At 32.9% G+C, this 24,990-nt stretch overlaps 1 protein-coding gene and 1 long non-coding RNA gene across 4 annotated transcripts; both read left to right on the forward strand.

The window, feature by feature from the left end:
* Window positions 1–577: 577 nt before the first annotated feature.
* On the forward strand, window positions 578–2,230 carry LOC144555062 (uncharacterized). Its single transcript, XR_013511957.1, has 2 exons — window positions 578–692; window positions 1,960–2,230. It is a non-coding gene; the product is annotated as an uncharacterized LOC144555062 (long non-coding RNA).
* An 8,573-nt stretch (window positions 2,231–10,803) lies between these two features.
* Window positions 10,804–15,421, forward strand: LOC144555060 (uncharacterized). Of its 3 annotated transcripts, none has more exons than XM_078303260.1 (3): window positions 10,804–10,914; window positions 12,290–12,389; window positions 12,972–15,421. In XM_078303260.1, exon 3 carries the CDS (start codon window positions 13,068–13,070, stop codon window positions 14,460–14,462), a length of 1,395 nt encoding a protein of 464 aa, XP_078159386.1. In that variant the 5' UTR covers window positions 10,804–10,914; window positions 12,290–12,389; window positions 12,972–13,067; the 3' UTR covers window positions 14,463–15,421. The 3 variants fall into 3 exon arrangements, with proteins under 3 accessions (XP_078159386.1, XP_078159387.1, XP_078159388.1); XM_078303261.1 differs by having other exon boundaries at window positions 13,007–15,421; XM_078303262.1 differs by lacking the exon at window positions 10,804–10,914 and having other exon boundaries at window positions 12,066–12,389.
* The last annotated feature ends 9,569 nt before the right edge of the window (window positions 15,422–24,990 follow it).

Consider the following 24,990-nt stretch of genomic DNA (forward strand, 5'->3'; position numbering starts at 1 on the left):
ACTTAGAAATAATTAGAAAAACACTTAAAATAGATAAACATTTCTTCTCTAAAATTTTGTAAGACTAATTTACGTGTCTAAATTATAATATAACTAAAAGTATATTTTAATACTTATTAGTTTAGTAATAATTACATAATTTATGCATGTTTATAAAAATAGTAGCATTAGGAATTTTTAATAATAAGTTAACTTTCAAAACCGCATTTCGACCGATTTAAAATAATTAGAATTAAGCTAAAATAAATCAAATAGATAAGTAATTAGGATATATTAATAGGTAAGACACGTCTAAAATTACCGTAACTAACAAATGATTATTTTTGCGAATATTTCAACATTAGAATTTTTACAAGCAATTTATCTTCAAATTAAATTATTAGAAATATAAAATTAGATTAGTTTAGATCAAAGTAAATAAGTAATATCTGACTAACCAGTTTAGTTGGACTGACTGAATCGGTAAGTTTTATAGAATCGAAATAATCGAGCATTTGACTTATACATTAATTGGGGCGAGGGTTAGAATAATTTAGAATAGATCTTAAATTAGTTACAATTACGTAATTTCAGATCAGCAGATCCCGTACGAGCCCGATTCTTTGGGTTGATCCGACTGACCCGCAGTTCGGAGCATACGCGGAGCACGCTGACTTCGCTGAGGGTTAGCCACAGAGACTCCAGCCCTACAGGTGTGGGATATCTGAATTATTCTTTTCGTGGGCGTACTCTTACCAATCGATCCATCTGACCTGACATCCGCACTTTATTTTACGTAGTTGCATTAAAACTGTAGAGCATGTTTATCCTTTTCTGCACTGTAGGTAGAATTGCATAAACCCTGAAAAACCTGAATTTACGGTATTTTATGAGTAGATTAATTAAATAATATTATAATTATATTATTAGGATATTAGGTTATTAGTTGTCTCCTTCTCGTGGGAGACAATATATTATTATTATTATAGTACGTGCATATGCATGCATTGGTGAGAGCTGAGCAGAGCCGAGTGACTTCGTTCCGTCTTGGTGTCACTTGGCATAGGACGGCCCGACAGCCACTGAGCTGGGGATCACTTGATCCTTGGATGGCTTTAGGATATTATATGTATAAACTTTGATTATATATCATTTTTCGATCATTTTACTATTTGACGTGAGCAGTTCCGATCTCGAGTTCTGTGGCACGATACGATTCGGGAATTTATTCCTTCTCTACATTAGGAGCTACTTTGCCTAGAACGGAAGTTCCCAAGGCCCAATGCGGGTCTTGAGGAATGAAGTGCAAGTGCATAAGGTCGGCGAGCCTTGATGCGCGGGGTCGAGCTCGAGTCGAGCCCCTGATTCCTATTGGTCTGGCCGGACGGTAGAGTTCTCTCCTGCTCATGAGGGAAGAGATTAACTTTTTACGACTTGCATTGTATGATTTCTCCTATTGGATATGTTTGGGTGATAAATCGTTAGGCGAGATGACACACTGGATTTGATATAACCATCGGCTAGTGTGTTGTATAACTTGTGGGTAATGCTCGATGTCATTAGGCAACGTGTATCATTGTACCTATGAACACAGTCCTTGGATTATATTGGTTGGATCTTCTGATCCTATTGGCACGGCACGGGGTGATATACTTTATCCATATTATTATTAGTATTATTGTATTTGACACACACAGTGCAAGGAGTACTGGATCCCTACTTGATTTATATCCGATATTACACCTTGATTTTTCTTTGGGTTTATTCCGCATGTTGGCATAATAGGATAATCGCATCATGGCATCATTCAAAGTATTATAAATTCTATTAGATATTAATATAGGTTCACACATGTGCATATTTTTAAATTGTACTCATTTTATAAATAAAAGTGTTTTGACCGTAGAGGATCCCTGAGGGGATAATTCTGGGTCACATACTGGTTCGTCGCTCACCCACAAGTTGTTTCGTGGGTTTTAGGTACAGGTTCTGGCGGTCCGAAGCAGGAGATGTCAGGAGCTGTCCCCGAGGGCCACATCACTTGACCTAGTTAGAGTTAGGCTTTTGATTAGGTTTACGAGTCCCGTATTTCCTATTTTATATAATACGGGCTCGATAGATCATGTATCCCCTTCTATAGATGGTGTTATTTGGATCCTAGATGGATCGAATTATATGTTATGTACGTGTATGTTTATTTATTTGCTATGTGACTGATGCTTGACATTTATATTATTTTGCTTCCGCTGCTGTTTAATTTATCATTCATGATTAGCCTTGTGTGCTTAATGATTAATTAAGCACGAGGCGAGGTTGATCACACCTTAATCCAGAATCCCTGGTTTGGGGTGTGACATTTATGTTGTGTTTAAGAGTTTTGTTGTTGGAAACATAAAAATAGTTTTTCAAATGATTATATCTAAAAGGAATTATACATATAAATACTTTATTTTTAAAACATATATTATTTTGCAGAATGAGTTAATTAGATATGTAAATTCAAGTAAATATACATATAAATACTTCTTTTTTGATGATGTATATATGTCAATCGTTTCTAATATTGTCATATTTAAATGGGAGTATATATATAAATACTTCATTTTTTAAGTTTACATTACTTCAAAATGAATTAATATTTTTTATAAGTATACAATTCTACGTGTTAGCACTTTATTAAGGATATGTAAATATGACAACATATACATATAAATACTTGCTGGTCAAATATCGTTAGTATATCAGTGTAGTTAATGTTTGTAGTCAACATTTTTAGTGAACATTACGTGACAAATTTGAGTGGTCCCACACGTTAATTTCGAGTGGTCCCTAGTGCGGATACAACGCTAAGAATTTGTAAGAAAATATGCAGGTACGCTCTGTGTGTGTATGTTTTTTCATTTTAAGTAGGGTTCATTGCATAGATATAAATACTTAGAGCATCTAATAATAATACTTCTATTTATAGTTACAAATACTTGAATCACAGTTATATAGTTATGTCAGTTATGACAGTTTAGGTGCGAGTACTGTGCGGGTACGCAAGTGCAGGTACTCATATCAGCTTCCAAATTTTAAACCGAAATAATCATGTTAAGCGTATGTATCTCACCAAGAACTCATATCACCTAAGGTAACCGAATATTTTTGTTTAGATATGGACCGTCAGAATTCGTACAAATGTTAAAAGGATCTTGTGCATACCACTTTGACCAGATTAGTTCATATTCTGATCAAACAGTTCGGATCTAAACAGAAATATTATGCTACCTGAGAGGATATGGACTGATCACCATTCACCAGGCGAATATATACATCAGGCGAAAAAATACGGAAACATTTGTTATTGGACTTACTGAGCCCAGAATAGTGTAAGCTTACTTTAAGAGTTTAAGCCCAAAAACATTGTCGGAAAAATTCAAGAACAAAACTTTAATGTTTACTTAAAAAAAAATTCAAAAGCTGCAAGATCGAAGGTGATTTTCCTCTGCATATAGCTTCGCAATTTTCATAATTTTCACAAAGTTCTTATATATGGTATAACCATAACTGGAATACAACATCGAATCTGCAACGGAGTAATATTTTTTGCTTTCCTAATGCTTGGAATCCGATGTATTAAGCATATTTCGAGTAGCAATGCTTAGTAACATGCAGTCAGTCAGTCCGAGCAGTACCTCAGCTTAGCATTAGAGTAGAAAAAACGTGTCGTGCCGTGTTATGACTAACACGTCGTGATTTTAATATCGTGTTATGTTGTACCGTGACTAAATTAATTATTTATATGCCGTGTCGTGCCGTACCGTGATCAAAATGTCAAGTGATGGTCATAGCACGTGAATAGTCACGCCACATGAGTCATGCGTGTCTAAACGTAATGTGACCAAACATGACTTGCATAACCATGTAATCATAATTTATGTTAGTTTATTTAAGATTCACCATTTAATCAAGATCTAACGGTCTTAATTATACGTGACCAGATCTTTCGCATGACATGTCATGCCAAGTTTTCAACAGATGATCATGACACACGAATAATCACGACACAAAACACGCAAATCACGATACATAACCAATACACATGCCGTGTCGTGCCATTCCGTGACGAAACAGGGTCCGCCAAGCCATTTTTTCAGCTCTGCTTGGCAGCATCCGCTCATAATTATACCTTAGGTAGCCGTAATTAATTACATCTTTATACGAAACCCGCATGGCAATTACATACTTTTCGGATAACACTAAAATTCGTTCATCCTTTTACCATATATTCGTATTCCGGAAAGACAGGTGTAGGTATGAACTTTTTTTTTTTTGTTAGCTTATTAGTTGCTAATAAGAGCACGAGTTAGATTTTTATTTTTAAGTTAACAGATAAGTGTATGAATAAGAATAATTTTATATTTGTTATCTTATAAAATAAGTAATAAATACATAATTATATTTTTCATGACCATGTATAATTACTTGGTGACGAAAAACTCAAAAATACCTAATCATAGATCTCATTTGAAAGAAAACATCACGTAGAAGACGTTCGTGATTTTAAATTCACAAAATTCATTGTAAATCGTCAGAAATATGAATGAGATTAAATAAAAAAAATAACCCAAAAAAATGTGTAAAATGAAATAAGTTGAATACTGAAAATTGAAATGCAGAACAATTTTGGAACGAATGAAGGGGACGATATAATTACTCTAGCTAATATTTACTATTATGACTGGGACAAGATTAATTTATACAATACTTTACATAATTGTATTTATAACGAAGTTGATTAACACAATATTTATATAATTTTATTTATTTTTTATTATTCATATGCTTTCAAAAATAAGGGAACTAATAATTATAATTTCTTTATATTCAATGATATTGTGCACATAGTTTATGGGGTCAATTTTATCCCATAAACTATCATGTAGCTCCGTCATTGTTCACCGTCTATACCAAGTGAGACTCACTGTCAATCAATAATAATGGCTAAAATAAAAGACAAGTATATGAGCAACATATTTAATATCCCTCCTATCTAACACAGCATTACGTTGCATAATTAGATCATAAGTCATTAACAATATAATATACGGAGCACTTATGATGACTCCCATAATTTTTTTACTTACAAACAGATATAATGATTTGATCAAAGAATTCGTGCGAAATCTAATTATTTGGAAACATTCATGAATGGAAGTTTCTAGGCAAAAGTTGATCAACATCTATACAAGTAGAATTTCATTCAAATTCAACTTACATAAAAATCAAAACATACATACATTATATTACAATAGTAAGAATCAGCTTTAGGCACCAGTGGAGAAACACACATCAAGATCGGTCTAGTAGGAACGGACTATTCAATAATACGATACTGATATATATATCTGAATCAGACTTCATAAACAACCGATCCTAATGAATACTATCAGGGTCGGTTATACATAAACAATCGATACTAAAAGCTCTGTACAAATCAAGATCAATTCTTTACCATAAATCGAGCCTGATTGTTCGTTATTAGTATCAATCTTTTAGAACATGCAATTTTGATTGTTTTTATAATCAATTATTTATTTGACCGATCCTAATAGTACTCTGCATTAGGATCGGCTTTTATGTATAACCAATTCTAATGATGCCTACATTAGGATCGGCCTTCTATATAACCGACCCTGATTGTTTTTAGAATCGGTTTTTTGAAATTAACCAATCATAGTAACTCTTCTTTTCATTACCTTCCCATAGCACGAATTAAAACTAGGTTTTCGACGACCGCATAAAAACAACAGCTTTTTCTGTTCTCTCTACGCGAAAACACAATATCTGTTGCACGAATTAAAACTAGGTTTTCGACGACAACATAAAAACAACAGCTTTTTCTGTTCTCTCTACGCGAAAACACAATATTTGTTGCACGAAACACAGTTTAGAGGAGGATTGAGGTAACAATCTCTAAAATTTCTTATATATCAATGGGAATATAATATATGACATGTTTTCGATTGTATGATTATATTGGAAAGTTTAACAAACGTTTATTAGCCGACTCCAAAGAGTTCATATCAAGCAATCCAACTTTTGGGTTTTATATCAGGACCGTTCGATTCGAATTCGTAATAATCTATCAGAAGTAGGGTGCACATATCCCGAACAAGGAATTCGAATTCCGAAGCAATCTTAAGCGATGTATTCAAATCGGTCTCGATCTAAAGGGACCAAATCCTCTGCCCACCTATGAGCACGAAAATCCTACCAACTATTGAGTTTAGCCAATTTCTACTTGACACGTGGCTGCTATCTTTCACCTCATAAATGAGAATTAAAAAAATAACTTTCTAAATTAATTAATTAATGAGAATTTTTCCTCTTTCCTTTGTCTTTTCACCTTCCATTTCAAAATTAATTAAAAAATAACTTTATTGTTTCTTCTTCTCTGTACCTCTTACCGTTGAGGAAAAAAAATTACATGGAGGCAATCTCTTTTCATGAAGATTTCTTGAGTTAAATATACTCGCAAAATATTATATTTGTAAGTTATTTTTATATATATTTTTTATATTTTCTTGTTGCATACAAGTCAAATTTCAAAGCCTTTTCTACCATAAAGATTTCAACCACTCAACGATACAGTACCAGTACTTGGGCTTTTTTGTCATGCATAAAATAAGATTAGGTTATTAAGTTGAGTGAAATCAATATATCAATTTGTCCTTTGTTATCATCTCAAAATTAGTTAATGTTGTGTAGTTAGAATTTTTTGTTGGTATTTTACCAGTAAGATTATTGGTACTTAGTTGCAACTGTTGCAACTTTAATAGCTGACCAATTCAGTGTTTCTAAGTTCACTGTTGCAACGTTATTGAAAAAAAAATCCAGTGTTTTTAAGTTCATGATATTGATTTTGATCACCTATGAACACCCCCCCCCCCCCCCCCCCCCCCAACTCTTTTTATTTTACGATTTAGAATAGAAAGGTGGTTAACAGTTTAAACTTTTAAATTTGATTAATTTATTTAAGTTCTAGTTTTATCACGTAGTTGTGGCTTTTATTTTAACTTTTTTCCCTTCTATTATTTCAACTTTTTCTTCAGAGGAATGTTAAAACCTCTCTATTAACACATAACGCCTACTAAGTACTAAGGGGGCGTTTGGTTCGCGCTATAGGTCATTCCAGGGAATAGAAGGATTCCATAGAATGTAATGCCAGGGAATGTCATTCCAGGGCATGTGTCATTTCCATGTTTGGTTCGCACATGGTTTTTGCTTCAACATTCTCTGGAATGAGTCATTTCCATGTTTGGTTCGCGCATAGCTATTCCAATGACTATAGACATAACTTGACTATTTATTAATTATTAACTAAATAACGCTACGTTACCAGTAACTTGAACTAAAGTATATTATACTGTTATTGGTTATGTACTGAATCTTATACTCACGTCTTAATTGTCTATACAGAGTATCAAATAATAGAAAGAATAGCAAGAAATAGCAAGAAGAAACAGTAAAAGAAAAAAAAAAAAAAAAACAATAAGAGAAAAAAATGAAGAACAGTAAAGTTTAATCAGTAAATGAAGAGGTAAAATTCATCCATCTTAGAAACAGTGAGTTGAAGCACTTTGTAGTAGCTGAGGTGGCGCATAGCAGACCAATAGCACAATTTTAGCAGTGCTTTGAGTTCTCACCATCAGAATTGTTCATCCCAAGTGTTTACCAGTAGAGTAATTTCACCAACAAGACCAACGGTTGCAATAGCTAGACTCTATTCAAAAAAAGAAAGTTAAGATGACAAAAGAGAGAGAAAAGATTCTCATTAATTAATTGATTTAAAAAAGGAAGCGTCTAATTGTCCACAGCCTTTTGTCCACCATTTGTCCACAGCTTTGACTTGCGCGAATACTGTAAAATTACTTCTACATGCTGTATAATTATACAATATATCACATAAAATATATCAGTTAACTACAAAACATCCAACAACTATTTGAAGTGGTCACATGATAGTTAGAAAAAGATTGCAACTTGCACAACATGACAAAATAAATGTACTTTCAAACTGTACTTTCGGAAATTGCAGTTATAGGAAGTTATTGGCAATTAGAGTTAGTTATTAGTGGTTATTAGCGGTTATTGGCACTGAGTTGAATCTTGTATACTGTAAAATTGAATCTTGTATACTGTAAAATTGAATCTTGTATATTGTAAAATTGAATATTGTATACAGTAAAATTTTCAATTGAATCTTGTATACTGTAAAATTGAATCTTCTACATAGTAAAATTGAATCTTCTACATAGTAAAATTGAATCTTGTATATTGTAAATGTACAATTGAATCGTCTATATTGTAAAATTTTCACATAATACTGTAAATTTTCAATTGAATGTATATTGTAAAATTTCTAAAACTAAACCATAAAATATTGTAAAATGTAACAAATGCTACATTTCAGTTTAAACTACAACCTACAAAGAATCATGTATACTGTAAAATTGCAAAATATAAACCATAAAATAATACCATGTATACTCTAAAATTGCTAAATCTATACATACATCCATCATCACACAAAAAATATGTTCACCACAAAACAACATATGTTCACCACAAACAACATCTGTTCAACACAAGATAAACATATTCACCGCAACATTCAGAATAGCATAATAGCAACAAAAAAACTATAGACAGATAACTTTTACATTAGAAACCTCTTGTGTTCATTGTTCGGATGAGTAAGAAGCCTCTCTATCATCTCTTTCCTCCAGATTTTCACAAGATGAATACTGTAAAATTACAAGATGAATACTGTAAAATTACAAGATAAAAACTGTAAAATTAATAAATCATCTCTTTCTTTCATATTTCCACAAGATGAATACTGTAAAATGACAAGATGAATACTGTAAAATTAACAAGGCAATACTATAAAATTAACAGATTAATACTCCATATCACCTCTCTATCATATATTTCCTCTAGATTTCCACAAGATGAATACTGTAAAATTAACGAGGCAATACAGTAAAATTAACAGATCAATACTCCATATCGCCTCTCTATCATCTCTTTCCTCCAAATTTCATTTGAAATGCTAGATTTGTTATTGCATACAACAAAAACAACAAATTCAACATAAATAACTTACTAGATTTGAATTTTGACGTGCTCTTCAACAAAAACAACTTCTATTCGATCGGGCTCCACGATTGAAGATTACATTGTGATAATGTATAAAAGACGAGATCGAGTCAGTAATCTCAATTAAAATCGACATTGCAAAGGAAAAATGAATCAGAAATGTACAATATTTCTTACCAAAGCTTGAAACAATGCATTCACTGTTCGGAGTAGCGAGCCGAAATCGAACCAGTACCAAGACCAAGACCATTTCTCTCCTCTCCAGATTACAGATCTGACGAGTCTCTTTTTTTCCTCGAGGCGATAAATTTCTTTTTTAAATAATCCGATCAGGTAAAATCTCTTCTGACACCCTTAGAATGTTCTGCTTGCTCCATTAATTGCTCTTGGATCACACGAAATTCTATCTGCCAATCTCAATCTCATCTCTTTCTCGGTTACAGGTAACAGGTAACAGATGGGTTGTACAGGATCCAAACAAGCTCGAAAGAGCGTCCATGGCGTCAGCCCCTACATCCGGACCCAATCGCTCCCCATAACTTTTGTCAATTACGAACAATCTGTTACGCTCAAATCAACAACCCTTGGATCGCTGGATCGCTGGATCGCTGGATCTCGACCCGATTCGCCAGTCCGGCATAGACCAATCAATATTGTCCTTGGATGCTTCTAGGGATGCAAATGAAAAATCTAAATCGGCAATTAGAGAGTTAGACCCGGAAATTATATATGCTTACCTGAGCAAAAGAGAAATACCGAAGTTCACGGGTCTTGTTCGCGAAAGAATCGACGCATTTCAAGAGAGGATCAATGCGAAAAGGGCCAAGAGAGGTTTAAATAGGCATGAGAGCTGTGGTTTAACGGTAGGGAGCAAATTTAGTTAAATTGGGAGTGGATAATGCTTGTGGACAAATGGTGGACAAAACATGATGGACAATAACATTTTCTCTTTAAAAAATTATTTTTTAATACTCATTAATGTCAAGCATAAATTGGCTAAACTCCTGCCAACTAGAGGATTCGATTCCCGATCTAAAACCCAAACCGAATTTTTTATTAATAGAAATAAAATAAATTAAATATTTAAAAAGAACACTACTTTTGAGTTTTTGCGAAAACTAAGTAGATCGGGCTCTGTAAACCCGTCCCACCGGACGGGTCCAATTGACCCGTCCCGGTTAATCGAATTAGCCGTTAACCAACATCACGGAAAAAAAAAAAAAAAAAAATTTCCGGACGGGTTTAAGCATCCCGTCCCGGGCCTGAGAAAAAAAAAAAAAAAAAAAGAAGAAAATCTGGACGGGTTAAGTAACCCCGTCCAGAATTTGAAAGATTATATTATATTATATTATTATATTATTATATTATATTATATTATTATATTATATTATTATATTATATTATACTATTTTTTTGTTTTTTATATTATATTATGATTTTATATATATTATATTTTTTTTGTTTTTTATATTATATTAATATACTTATATATATATATATATTATATTATGAATAGAACTAGTTTAGTTGTGCTTAAGTTCACCAAAGTATTTGGTGAGCTTAACTCCAAAACTTATTAAATCGGTTTCAAATGACGAATCCAAACCGTTAGAACCTGCCTATGTTGCGAGTGATAATAGTAATACAAATGCGTCCCTTCGCCTCCTAAAACCCTCATCTCTCGCCTCGCCTATTTCCTCTTCTCCTTTTATATCCGTCGAATCGTTAGCACCGAAGACATTGTTGTGACGAGGTTTATCTGGCTTCAGCGAGACAAGCTTCCTTCAGGTAAATATCACCTTACCAGGCTAGATACTACTAACTATTTCGCTTCTAATTAATTTCCATTGCATGCCCTTATCAGCATAAATGGTCATGGAAACTGGCATGTTTTAGGTTTTTACAAGTTTAAGTTGTGTGGATTGGTCAATTTTATTGTGCTTGGGTTTTATTTAGATTGGAATATAAATTTCAATGGTCTTGTTGAGAAATTTGAGTATTTTGTTGGGTCAAAATTACAACAGTTTAGGCATTTACCAGTTGTATTGTTCTCGAGTTCTGTTTTATTGTTTTTTTTTCCCACGTCCACGTGTCATTATAAAACCTTAGAAAACTCCAGTTTTGGTTTTAGGTGTTCTCGCAGGGAAGATAGAAGCTCGTGATAAACAATTTGTGTTCTCACAAAGAAGACCTTTCTCTCATGTTTTTGTACTCTAAGAAAATGCACCTTTTGTATTACTATTATAACTAATACAGAAGTCGCGACTTTTGAACTGGAATACTTGTTATTTCAAATCTGTTTTGGCAATTGGTTTAACTCTCGACTACCATTTGTTCTGGCCAAAATGGGGTACTGGACTTATTACGGTTGGCTTATAAGAGGTGTTCCTTAGTTAAGCCGACCTTCGCTCTGTGTTCTGGTTATATTTATATGGCTCACAGACAATTTGGGTACATGACCTTTACTGTTCTTAGTGGCATAATTAAGCCGACATGCCTTCTTGATTTGGATTTTAATTATCACATAGATGTTTGGATTTGATTAGGATTATTTATAACAAAATCCATTTTGTATTTGCTTTGGTTGCTAGCGAGCATGTTTCTCTAGGCCATTAAAAGGTTCTTAGGATCCATTTATACTCTGCTTCATATTTGATCATGGTTAGCAAGGTGTTACTTGCTCAATAACCACCTTACTGTTTCCAGTAGGGTTGATCATCGGATTTTAATTCCCTTGTTTCAATTTTAGCAATTTTTTAATTTTCAGAAAGCTAACTTTAAAAATAGCTAATAAATCATAGAAAAATTTTCAGAAAGCTAACATTTGTGCCTAAAATGTGTGTTTTGAAGTCCTTTATTTAAATATTGATTTTGTTTTATCATTTGATCATTTTTCAATTGGAAGCTTACTTGTTGTTCAATTTTAGCAAAATTTCAATTGGAAGCTTACTTGTATAGGTGAATTGCAGAACTAATTGTTGTTCATTTTTAAGTTGCATTAGAGTGAGTCTTGATTGATAATAATTGGGGAGTAATTGATGAATTAGTTAGTAGTTAGGTTGTAAGATACTAATTAAATTGCAGTATTAATACACATACATACTGGCTAAGAATTAAATTCTTTGACCTTATTTAACTATTCTCATCTTATTATTTCTTATAGGGCTGTGCTGGGAAGTGTGAGTGATTATTGTGCACATCATGCACACTGCATATGGTTGAGCTTGACAGAAGGAAGGTTAATCATTGATCTCAGTGTTCAGGTATGTACAAAACCACATTAGTATGATGTAAAGACAGCTCAACATATACTGAGCACATGAAATCAGTGATGAAGCCTATTAAAGTCTCTGTTGTCATCAAAAAGGGTCAAAAATACCCTTCTGTTGAAAACTGGCAAATCAGATAACATAAACTCTGATTTTTGGTAAAATAGATATGATAGACAGATAGAGGATTTAATTTCATGCAGTTTAGGCTCAAATTTTGATCAATTTGAATTTTTGTGCTATTTTTAATTAATTTTTGAAGTTCAGTCTTTGAAATGGGAAAAAACAACAAAAATGACAGCACTATTCCTAATTTACCCCTGTGTTTAGGCTGCTGCTTGGTATAGCTAGGAAGTCCCAAAATTTATGAAACTTTACCAGCATATAGATGTACAGACGCCTCAACACTGAGATCAATGATTAATCTTGTCAAGCTTACTGTCACAAAATCTTACTTATATGATGCTTTTGCTGGGGTTGTATGTGCGAACTCACAAATACCAGTAACATAAATGTAGGTTGTTTATGACTAGTGTATTGTGAATTCTCCTATAATGCTTTTCACATTAATTTCAGCTGATAAAACTTCAACATTATTTGCAAACTTCAAGTTTTCAGTTGGCGTACTTCAATTTGTGACGGTGTAACAGCTACGGCCTCCGCTCCCCTCCGATGGGTCCTCGCCTCACCTCATCCGCCATCTCCTCCCTCTCCTCTCAAATCCTTTGCTCTCTCCAATCCCCTTCCCCTTGCCTCCCCCCACTTCCCCTCCCTCTCTCCGCTCCTCTCATTCTATCCGTTCTCCGCTCCTCCCCTTCTCCTCTCCTCTCCCTCCGTTTCTTCTTCCATGCCTTCTCCCTCCCTTCTCCTCTCTCCCTTCATTCCATCTCCCTCTTCTCCTCTCACCTCCTCCCTTCTCTTCCCCTTCTCCTCTCCCCCTCTCCTTACCCTCCTTTCCCTCCCTCTATCACGTCCTTCCGTGCTCTCTTCTCCCTCTGCCTACACCCCACCTCCCCTCCACCCCCATGGTTACCTTCATTTTCCCACGACATTCTCAACCACATGCAATCCGATTTCAACTGTAAACCTGACACCTTCTGTTACAACACGGTCATTCGCATTTTCACTGAATCTGACCGAGCTGAGGAGGCACTCTCTTTGTTCCATGACATGTGTAGGAAGCAGATTTCACCAAATTTGGTAACGTTTGTGACCTTAGTTAAGGGTTTGGCACAAATGGGTAGAGTCAAGGCTTCACGTGCTGTAATTTCCGAAATGGGTCTCTTTGGATGTACACCGAATGTGGTTGTTTATACATCTTTTCTTGATGGATTATGTTTTTCTGGAAATTTGGATATGGCAATGGATTTGTTGGGTCAAATGGAATGTGAATTGGGAAGAGAGTGTGAGCCCAATGTAGTGACCTACACCTGTTTGGTAAAATGCCTCTGTGAGAATGGACACATGGAGGATGCCTTGGGGTTGTTGGATCGGATGGAAAAGAGAGGCATTCAACCGAACCGGGTCACGATACAAACTATATTAAAGGGGTTCTGCATTGATGAGCATTACAGTAAGATTCAGGGTTTAATTGATAGTCTTGTCAGCAAAGGAGAAATTTCCGTCAGGGAGTGCTATAGCTTGATTGTTACATGCTTCTCAAAAAATGGGAGGTTTGATGAAGCCAAAATTTTGGTTAAGAGAATGTTAGAAAATGGCATCGAATTGGATGCATCAGCAATTAACTCTTTGTTAAGGGGGTTTTGTGAACAAAGGCAGTTCTTGGATGCATATTATTGGTTGCAAGAGAATGGTTATGATTCTGTTGATTCGGATGTATATAGTTGTTTATTGGCAGGTTTATGTAAAGAGAGGTTCATAAAAGAAGCTGTTGATATGGGGAGAGAGGTAGTTGAGAGATCAATAAGGATTGAGAATATATTTGTTCATTGTATTATTGAAGGATTGAAGAGCTTTGGTGAATTTGAGTTGGCTAATAGAATTGAAGATTTAAAAGAGGTTGACATAATACCCGGTTCTTCTCATTCCTTTGGTACTATTGAGTGAAATTGAATCATTGTGTTTATCTCTACAATAAAAGGAAATGGTGCATATTGATTTGAGATGGCAAGCACATGGATCAGTAGGGTCCGGCTAGATCAAATAGGATCAGGTTCATTCTCTGGTGCTTCAGGTTATTCAAGCAGTTTTGAAACTTTGGTCGGGTTGCTTTTGGATTAAGGGGAGCCCCATACTGGTACGGTACTGGACACAGTAAGGCACAAAATGTTTGTCGATGGATCATGGGAAATTGAATGGGGAGGTGGTATTGGATATGTGTTGTATGAGGAAGACTCACTCATCTCGCAACAGCAATTTCAAAGAGCAAGTTAATCCATAATCAAGGGGAGCCCCATACTGGTACGGTACCGGACACAGTAAGGCACAAAATGTTTGTCGATGGATCATGGGAAATTGAATGGGGAGGTGGTATTGGATGTGTTGTATGAGGAAGACTCACTCATCTCATATGTTTCAGCAAGAAGGGCCTGTTGTGCAATTCTGGCTGAGACAAAGGCGCTATTGGAAGCGGTAACATACACATGCTCACTGGGGATAGAGGAGTGTGCTTTCTATAGTGACTGCCAGTTGCTAGTCCAATGGAGTACTGGGATAGGCCCCCCAACTCAAGCTGACTGGAGGATCTTCACAGAATGCCTAGAGATTTGGAAGTTGTTCAAAAGCAAACCCAAAGTTCTACTGCTACCATGTGCCAAGATGCCAAAACGAAATGGCAGACCAATTGCCAAGAAGAGGAAGAATCGAAGGATGGAATCATAGAGGATACACATTTCCCATATTTAATCTATCTTTTTCTTGAGATATCTCTGTTTGTTGTTAAGCAGTTTCTAGATTCTGACAAATGCTTTCCAAAGCATCCTAAAATGTAAAACTGTTTGAACCCCTCAGTGGGTAGTATTAATTAATGGTGCCTACGGGCTTTCAAAGCAAAAAAAAAAAAAAAAGTCTAGTCCTTTCAGAATACCAACCACCTCATGCCACAAAAATAAATATTATTTTCAAACTAAATGCTACGAGATCAAAAGCTCAAGACAATATATTTATTATCGTATATTACTATATTTAAATAATTTCTATAAATCCAACTCATTGAGAGCACTTCTATTATATATTATTCAAATTGAAAACGAAAAAAATATCGTGCCATCGTGCATCGTTTTCTTTGTTTCGTCGTAATGTTCGTATATATATATATATATATATATATATATATATATACTGTATCATTTTGGGTTGTTATTCGTACCTCTGAATAATCGTCCACTTAAATATCTCTAGCACCTGTTGGTCTATTTTCTCAAGAATAGGAAAACCACCTAACTATGAAATATCTATTTTTAATAAAAGTAAGCATTATTTATCATAAGAATAAGCATTATGGTTGAAGTGTATATTCATAGAAAAACAAAGTAAAGTTACCATCTAAATATATGAAAATTCTAAATATTACCATTGATTTATGTAAAATTTAATGCCTACCAGAACCAAAACGATATGCGCAGCTCTGTGTAGTAAAAAGAGCAATGAAACTCAAAAAATTCATTCATCTGCTCCAGGCTCCAGCCTTCTCTCTTCTCAGTCAAAGAGCAAATATTGTAAGTTTTTTACAACAAAGTCCTTTTATTTTTTTTAAATTATGTACTAGTTTTTTTAATTTAAATTTAAATTTATAATTGTTTGGTTTATCAATTAGATCAACCAAATATGATTGGAATAACCATTCACCTTGGTGGTGAGATATTACAAGAGTCAAACGGTGCTTATTACAGTATCCAACCAGCAAAGTTGTTCAATATAGAGTTGGGGCTAAATTATTTATTTATTAGTCATGTTGCAGTTTATTTATCACATTGTAGCATGCTCTATTTATTCAATTTGATTTTTTTTTATCAAATTGTAGTTTATTTTTCTACAACAAAATTTAATTAAAAGGATTCTATAATTTCTCTATTTTGTTTATTTTTTTACATATCAGATCAGATAAAAAGAAATTACACAAGGGTTCTACACATCTTTGAGCTGCACAAAACTAGGTCATGCGTAGCGAATTCGTATCCTCTGTATTAACTCAAAAGGGAATATTTTGAGTTAATAAATTTTGACTATCCAATTTGTTTTAAGATTTGTGCAAACTACATCCGCACTAATAATAAATAGCCCCCTATATCATAAGCTTGGCTCCGTTCAAAATCAGACAGTTGAGATTCATTAACTCAAAAAATTGCTTTTTGAGTTAATGCAGAGGATACGCATTCATGCGCAGATGGTCTTGGTTCTGCACAATTCAGAGCTGCGTGGGTGGTGGAAATTTAATTTCTAAGCAATGAAATGTAAATCAGAATTTTCAAATATTTAGATGGTACCTAAAAAAAATTCGGTCCATTGTCTTTCTAAAATTATTGTATTTATGTTCGTCAAAAAGTGTGCATCCGAGTAGATAAATATTGTTATTTTAGTTGGTGAAAGCGTTTGTTTTTAGGAATGTGTTAAAATTGGCAGAACTATTTATTCTCTCTTCTAGAAAAAAATATCTTGTGTTTTGTTGATGGTGTTTTCTTATAATCTACTAATCTATCTGGGTCAAAGGATTTGCAAAACAAACTCATTGTTCAAACATTTAATTTAGAAATCAATACAGACGACAGTGTGTGACAAAAAAATTACATCAAAACCCCTTCTATTGTGGAGGTTTTCTCGTATGACATGATGATACATGGTGTTGTGAAATATATCAAAAGCTTTAATATAATACATTTTTGTATTTGAATAATTAATTTTCTTGCAAAGTGCAGCACAAAAAGAAAGGAAATAGATATAGGGGAAGGGGTACTAAGCAGGTGCGGACACGAGATTTCTATCAGAGAGAGAGAAATCGAGTTCAAATAGCTTATAGGATTCAAATCCATTAATTAATCAGATACTAGATAAAAAAAAACAATCAATATAATAATACAAAATAAAAAATAACATACTCTTACATGATAAAAACAACAAAATAATATCATTTTACATATTAAAAAATAACAAACTTGGTCCGGACCAGTAAATTACTATAAAATTTATATAAAAACAACACAATTTCTCATTAATTAACAATGTTTTTGAACTACTCTGACGAGATTTTCAGTTTCAGAGAGAGACAAAATAATTTCCAGAAAATAGCAAAGTAATACCAAACTTGTATTTTTCCACTAAATTTCTCAAGGTGGGTCCACCCCTGATACTAAGCTCTCTCTATAATTTTCTTTTTAAAATACACTATAAGTCTTCTCATAAAATAAAATAATATAATACTTATATATCCAGTATTGTCAATCTCAATTTTTTAATTCCACTCCTAAACACAGATTTTAAACACAATATCGAGGTAATTAGGTCTTTTGCATCGTTGTGGTACAAGTTGGGCATCCATAATATTTGTTAGGAAATAACGCAGACAACCCATGATACGGTCCAAACATAATTAATAAATCGATCATCTTTTTAATTTATTATGTTTTTCCAACTTAAAAAGGAAACATAACAAACTAATAGTTGCATATGAGATATGAGATGATGTAACATCCCGCTGATAGTTGTTCGTTTTTAATTTATTTTTCCGGGTGCGTTTTTTTTATTTCTTTACTTAATTCCGAAGGAAGAAAAATAGTTCTGTACCGATTCAACAGCTCATGTTTTTTTGTTTCTTTTCTTTTTCAAAGTTTGACTGGTTTAGTTAAAATGAACTGTAATAATAAAAAAAAAACTACTAGTCAGTTTACCCTTGTATTTTTTATTTATGTGTAATTTTCTATATAATTTAAAATAGAATGTCATAATATATTAAAATTATTTTTCATGTTTTATAGAAAAAAATTATATAATTAATCTCTATATGTCCGGCTAATACAATTAGTTAAAATATTATTGTTATGTAAGAGTTTATTAGTTCAAAAACTAATTACACCAATGAGAAGTAACTTGAGAACTGGAGCATTTACTTGCGGTAAAATATGAATCAAAATAGTATATATATTGTTGTATTTAGAAATTGGTAGTCTTAAATTTTTAAAATTGGTACATACATTATCCTCGGTTGATATGTGAAACTCAATTTAGCATATTGTATAAGTTTCTTTTTTCTTTAGAGAAAGACAAAGTTCTAATTTTCCAAATTTTATGTTCAGTAAAAAATAATCATTCGGATTTCGATCCCACAACCTCTCACACGAAAAACACACAGAAAACCATTATATTTGTTCCCCTAAATTAAAGGCGAATTCACAATTACAAAACTGTGAAGTAATCTCTATTTTAACAATCTTGCTAAATTATCAATCAGTCTAGAAATTGTAGGAATGAAAATAGTATGAAATTTATTGAAAGCTATGTGTCAAAATTGTTGACGCGATAAAAGATATCATATTTTGTAATTTCAAAAACGTAAATGCTATGAGGTTAAAATGCTGCACATATTAAATGTAGATCAAACTATCAAAGTTAGTATGTATTACTGCAAGAGCATATCTTTTTTCTTTAAGAGCGTGCTCCAGACAAAGGGAAGCGGAGGGAAGGAACGGTAAAATTCCTGTGCAGAGGGGAAAACTTCTTAAATCTGGTCAGCTCAGATCAACTTACTTGCTCCAGAAGAGGAGAATTGGAGAGGGAGCGCGCACTGTTCGGAGGGGAGAGACAAGGCAGGTTTTGGCGAAACCTGTCACCCCCAAATCGGGGTGTAGATTTTACTGTTTCGAGGGTACGCTACCCCTGTCGCTCAATCCCCTCCCTTCCCTTTAATGAGATTTCCCCTACTATACTGGAGCACACCCTAAGGGGAAATTTCATTTATACCTCTCAAAACTTCAAAATTATGTACTTCCTCATTTAAAGTTCATAATATAATATTTACCCTTCTAAATTTAAAAAAAAAAACAAGAAAAAAGATACGCTCTTTAAATTTTTTGTCTAATTATATGTAACAGCTAGTTTGTAACTCTTTAAATTAATAAAACCGCCTACAAATTTTACTGCAAAAAAAAAAATTCACAAATTTACTCATTTTACGGTCTTTTTAATTTATGAAATGCCTATTTTACCCTTAATAAAGTGCCCATTTTCTGTTTTGACATAATCGAACTAATTTTATGCACACGTTAGAACGTAATTAATTTTGTTAATAGAGTAAATTTGAGGAATTATTACTCAATTAAAAAACAATTATGTATATCAACAAATTGAGGAATTATTACTCAATTAATTTCATATGATCGTCATAATTACTATTATTTTTATTTTTAAGTGTGGGTGTAATTTTTTTAATTTTAAAATTTGCATATTGTCTATTACAAATTGATGTGTCAGTTTTAGACAAATTACAAATTTAATAATCTTATAAATTTAAGAATCGATATTTATGTATGTAACGGAAATTACTTTTATCAGTCAGAATTTGCAATTGCTTTACAATTAGAACAAAGATGCTCCTAAATCAGTGGTAATAATGTGATGAATGTTGATTAAATTGACATCACTGCTTATATACACACACACACATATAATTTAACGAATGAGTTAGATATATACTCATGTGATTATGTGATTGCTTTATCTAAGGTCTTCTTTAGAAGAGCAGAGACATAATATTTAAAGGAGTTCAAATGCAACCAAATTTTTGTGCACCCAAATGCACCCTATTTTTTTTCTTCATTTTCAAATTCCGAATAGTCAATCCGAACCGTTAGATGCGATCTATATATTAAGATGTGCTTGGAGACCAAATTTTACATTTTTTGGAATTTTTTTACTATTTATTAAGCCACTTTGAAAATCGCTGATCCAATGGTCCAGAAAATGTAAAATCAGCGATTTTCAAAGTGGCTTAATAAATAGTAAAAAAATTTCAAAAAATGTAAAATTTGGTCTCCAAGCGCATCTTAATATATAGATCGCGGCCATTTTTATTAATATCCCTAAAAACAAAGAAAATTTTAAAAATGGCCCTGTCCCCAAATTTTTATCAAATATGCCCTGACCGCCTGGACGCGGCCCAAAACGCACAGTGAGGCGCCCGTGGCTGGGGCGCCCCATGGTAACTAGCGGAGCGCCCGTGGCTGGGGCGCCCCATGGCCTTTGCCTTTTTTTTTTTTTTTTTTTAATTTATAGAGATGTTAGTATTTTGATTTGAATAATTTTGTGAAAAAAAAGTTTTCTTATTTAGAGTGTATGCCAAAAAGTAAAATATTTGATATATTTACGAAGTGATGTCGTAAATTTTTATAACTTTGATTTTTTTTATTTTAATTTTTTTTGGTGAACTTTGATTTTATTTGTCAGTTGGATATCACAAGTCTAAATATAACACTAATAAGGACTTGGCTTTTATTATGGTTTTTATAATATATGTATAATATACACATATACATATACTAGTATTTTAATTTAAATAATTTTGTGAAGAAAAAGTTTTCTTGTTTAGAGTGTATGCCAAAAAATAAAACTTTTGGATATATTTATGAAGTGATGTGATGCACGAACGATCAAGAAATTGGAAAAAGTAATGGAAAGATAGATTTGGTTCTGAGATCACACATTAAAAACTCAATTCTTTGATAAAACTGAATACATTAAAAACTAACTTCTGCCAAAAGACATGACTTCTATTTAAATACAAACCCTAAAAACATAAAATACATAAAAAAAAACATAAAAGACCCTGAAAACTCTAAAATTATAAAGAAAGGTCCAAAAGTCCATGAAGGAAGGCTCGGATCGCGAATCTGAGCCCGAAAATGGGTGAAACGAATCTCTTCTGTCAAAATTTCAGCCCGATCCGACGGACGGATCAAAAGTTACGCCCCTTTTCGTGAAGCATGCGCAGGACCATATTGCATCATGATGTCGTAAATTCATATAATATGCAATAATTTTTTTGGCAGGACCATATTGCATCCGACGGACTAAAATAGTATGTGTATATATGTAGCTTTGTATATGTATATATGTATGTGTATGTGTATATGTGTGTGTATGTGTATATGTATATGTGTGTGTATGTGTATATGTATATGTGTGTGTATATTGAGGAGGGTTCAAATGCCTCCATGTTTTTGTGCCTCCATCATGCCTCCATCTCTCTCCATCATTTTCAAAGTTCAAACAGTCGATCCGAACCGTTCAATCTAACCTCCATACTAAAATATGTTTGGAGACCAAATTTTATATTTTTAGGAATTTTTTTACTATTTTGTTAGATAGGTAAAAAAATATTGTTTTTAGATGGTTCAGATTTACTGATTTTGTACCTATCTAAGAAAATAGTAAAAAAATTCCTAAAAATATAAAATTTGGTCTCCAAACATATTTTAGTATGGAGGTTAGATTGAACGGTTCAGATCGACTGTTTGAACTTTGAAAATGATGGAGAGAGATGGAGGCACAAAAACATGGAGGCATTTGAACCCTCCTCGTGTATATTATACATATATTATAAAAACCATAATAAAAGCCAAGTCCTTATTAGTGTTATATTTAGACTTGTGATATCCAACTGACAAATAAAATCAAAGTTCACCAAAAAAAAAAAAAAAAAAAAATCAAAGTTATAAAAATTTACGACATCACTTCGTAAATATATCAAATATTTTACTTTTTGGCATACACTCTAAATAAGAAAACTTTTTTTTCACAAAATTATTCAAATCAAAATACTAACATCTCTATAAAAAAAAAGGCAAAGGCCATGGGGCGCCCCAGCCACGGGCGCCTCACTGTGTGTTTTGGGCCGCCCTGGGTCCAGGCAGTCAGGGCATATTTGATAAAAATTTGGGGACAGAGGCGTTTTTAAAATTTTCTTTGTTTTTAGGGATATTAATAAAAATGGCCGTATAGATCGCATCTAACGGTTCGGATTGACTATTCGGACTTTGAAAATGAAGAAAAAGAATTTGAAAAATAAGATGCATTTGGGTATACAAAAATTTGGGTGGATTTGAACCCTCCTCTATTTAGAGATATCAAAATTTATCTTTTATTCTACGTTCTAATGCTACTTACACAGCGGACGCAAGATTTTTGTCCGGAAGAAACATGAATCTGGTTAAAATAGCTTATCGGGTTCAAACCCATTAACTAATAAGGTACTAGATAAAAAAACAATCTAACACAACAAGAAACAATAAAAATAGTATACTTGTATAATAAAAAAAACAACAAAATAATATCATTTTACATATTAAAAAATAACAAAGTTGCTTCGGATCCGTAAATTTCTATAAAATTTGTATAAAAACAACAAAGTTTTTCATTAACGGTGTTTATAAGCTGGCCTGACGAGTTTTTCAGTTTCAAAGAGAAACAAAACAATTTTCAGGGAAAAAAAAAAGGTTAACTTGACCTGTATCTTTCTACTTAATTTTAAAATTCAAAAAGAGGCAGCTGCCGCACTCAAGCGGTGTGTGAGTCTACTTAAACACTGTTATTATTTTAGTGGAATTCTTTAAAAAAGTTGACACCTCATACGGAGATTGGAATCATTTTTGTATGACATACGACGATGTGATTGACAATCTATGATCAGCGAGCACCCATTTTTTCTGACCTTACCGGGTTGAAAATTTAAGACCGGGTTGGAAAAAGGTGACATCTCTAATCTTGATTAGAAGCGTGGCAGATTCGTAGAAAAGCTTCTGATACACTTTCTTATCTAAAATAATAACTTAATTGGCTTAAACAGGTGAAGTGTTGCCTTTGGTTTCTGAACGGAAGTTGAAAATTAAAATTGAGCAGATAGATAATTTAGTGCGCTGTACATTTATTCTATATGAGTTAGAAAATATTGATGAAATGGGAAAATTTAAAGTTTAACGGATAATTACAAACTTTTAAATTTATGGAGGGGGCATGGTCAAGAACGGAATTAGAAAAATTAAATTTGAAGACATATATAAAATACAAAAAAAAAAAAAAAAAAAATATATATATATATATATATATATATATATATATATATATAGGAATATGCTAGCATGCTATGCATAGCATAGAGCCCCTCCATGCAACGCCTTGGAGTTCGACTTTTCAAAATCCTAACGGTTGATCCGAACCGTTCATCTTGTTCTCCATATCAATATGTGTTTGGAGACCAAATTTTACATTTTTTGGAATTTTTTTACTATTTCTTTAGATTTATTGAAAATTGCTGTTTTTTTATGGTCCAGATTTGCTGAAAACAGCAATTTTCAATAAATCTAAAGAAATAGTAAAAAAATTCCAAAAAATGTAAAATTTGGTCCCCAAACACATATTAATATGGAGAACAAGATGAACGGTTCGGATCGACCGTTAGGATTTTGAAAAGTCGAACTCCAAGGCGTTGCATGGAGGGGCTCTATGCTATGCATAGCATGCTAGCATATTCCTATATATATATATATATATATATATATATATTATAGTAGGTGAAATTTGAACGTAAATCTATATATATAATTACGATGCAGAATTTTAACAACTATGTTACAAGTACATAGTTGATATTTATATAAGAATGATTAAATTATATAGAATAACTTGAATAAAAATTAAAATTTTTAAGAACCATAAGTCGCTCGTGATTGGTTTCACTTACCTAAAATGTGACTATGAATCTATGATGGAGATTCATGAACAGACAAAATGAACGATGTGACAACTTATCCCTCGTCGATCTATTTCTTTTAGGTCAATTTATTTTTCTTCCTTTAATTAGCAAATTTCTTCAGAATCCTTTTTATTATTTTTTTTTTTTGGCAAATTACCCGTAGGTTTAAGAATCCTTATGCAGTCATCTAAGTTAACTTTATTATTTTCCCACTTGAAAAGATAGACAACTCATACAAGAGAAAAAAAAAAAAAAATCTAACTTGTTTTTTTTGTTTTAGCACGTTTCCAATCAAATTAGCACCAATGAATTCAAATTACCTACTAAAGTTGAGACTTATTGAATTATCCGTTTTCTTTGAAATTAAATGAAAGAAAACTTTACACAAAATTTTTTTGTATTTGGTGATGGAAAAAACTTTTTAACCTTTTGAAATTGCTCTAGTTTGTTCCTTTTCCTCTATTACTCAATTCTTTTAGTCAGTGACACTTTCATTTATTTATAAAAATAAAAATATCGAATTAAAAAATTAAAAGATCTGCTACAGATTCATTACTTGTACAAGATAATCATTTCATTTATATTGGATTGACGCTTAAATATAATATTAATTGATGAAAGATGAGTGATGTCGGTATGTTTGGTTGGATTGAGAATAAGTTATTTTTGGAGTTAGACTATTTGGAATAACCTATTCGGTATTTAGTTGGATTAGAATAGCTAGAATTAGGGGTGACAATGAGCTGTTAAAGAGCGAGCTAAGTCACACTCGTACTCGGCTTGTTAGTATATCAAGCTGAACGAGCGAGTTTGGATTTTAGGTCCCGAGCTAAAATTATTGCTCAAGACCGACTCGTGGCTTGTCCGAGCGAGCCAAGCTAGCTCATTACTAGCTTG

Source organism: Carex rostrata, chromosome 6 (assembly GCF_964058835.1).
Source record: "Carex rostrata chromosome 6, lpCarRost1.2, whole genome shotgun sequence".
In the NCBI taxonomy this organism is placed as follows: domain Eukaryota; kingdom Viridiplantae; phylum Streptophyta; class Magnoliopsida; order Poales; family Cyperaceae; genus Carex; species Carex rostrata.

What these genes read in the sequence shown, in the direction of transcription:
- LOC144555060 (XM_078303260.1), top strand. Translation starts at nt 13,068, where the DNA reads ATGGGTCCTCGCCTCACCTCATCCGCCATCTCCTCCCTCTCCTCTCAA.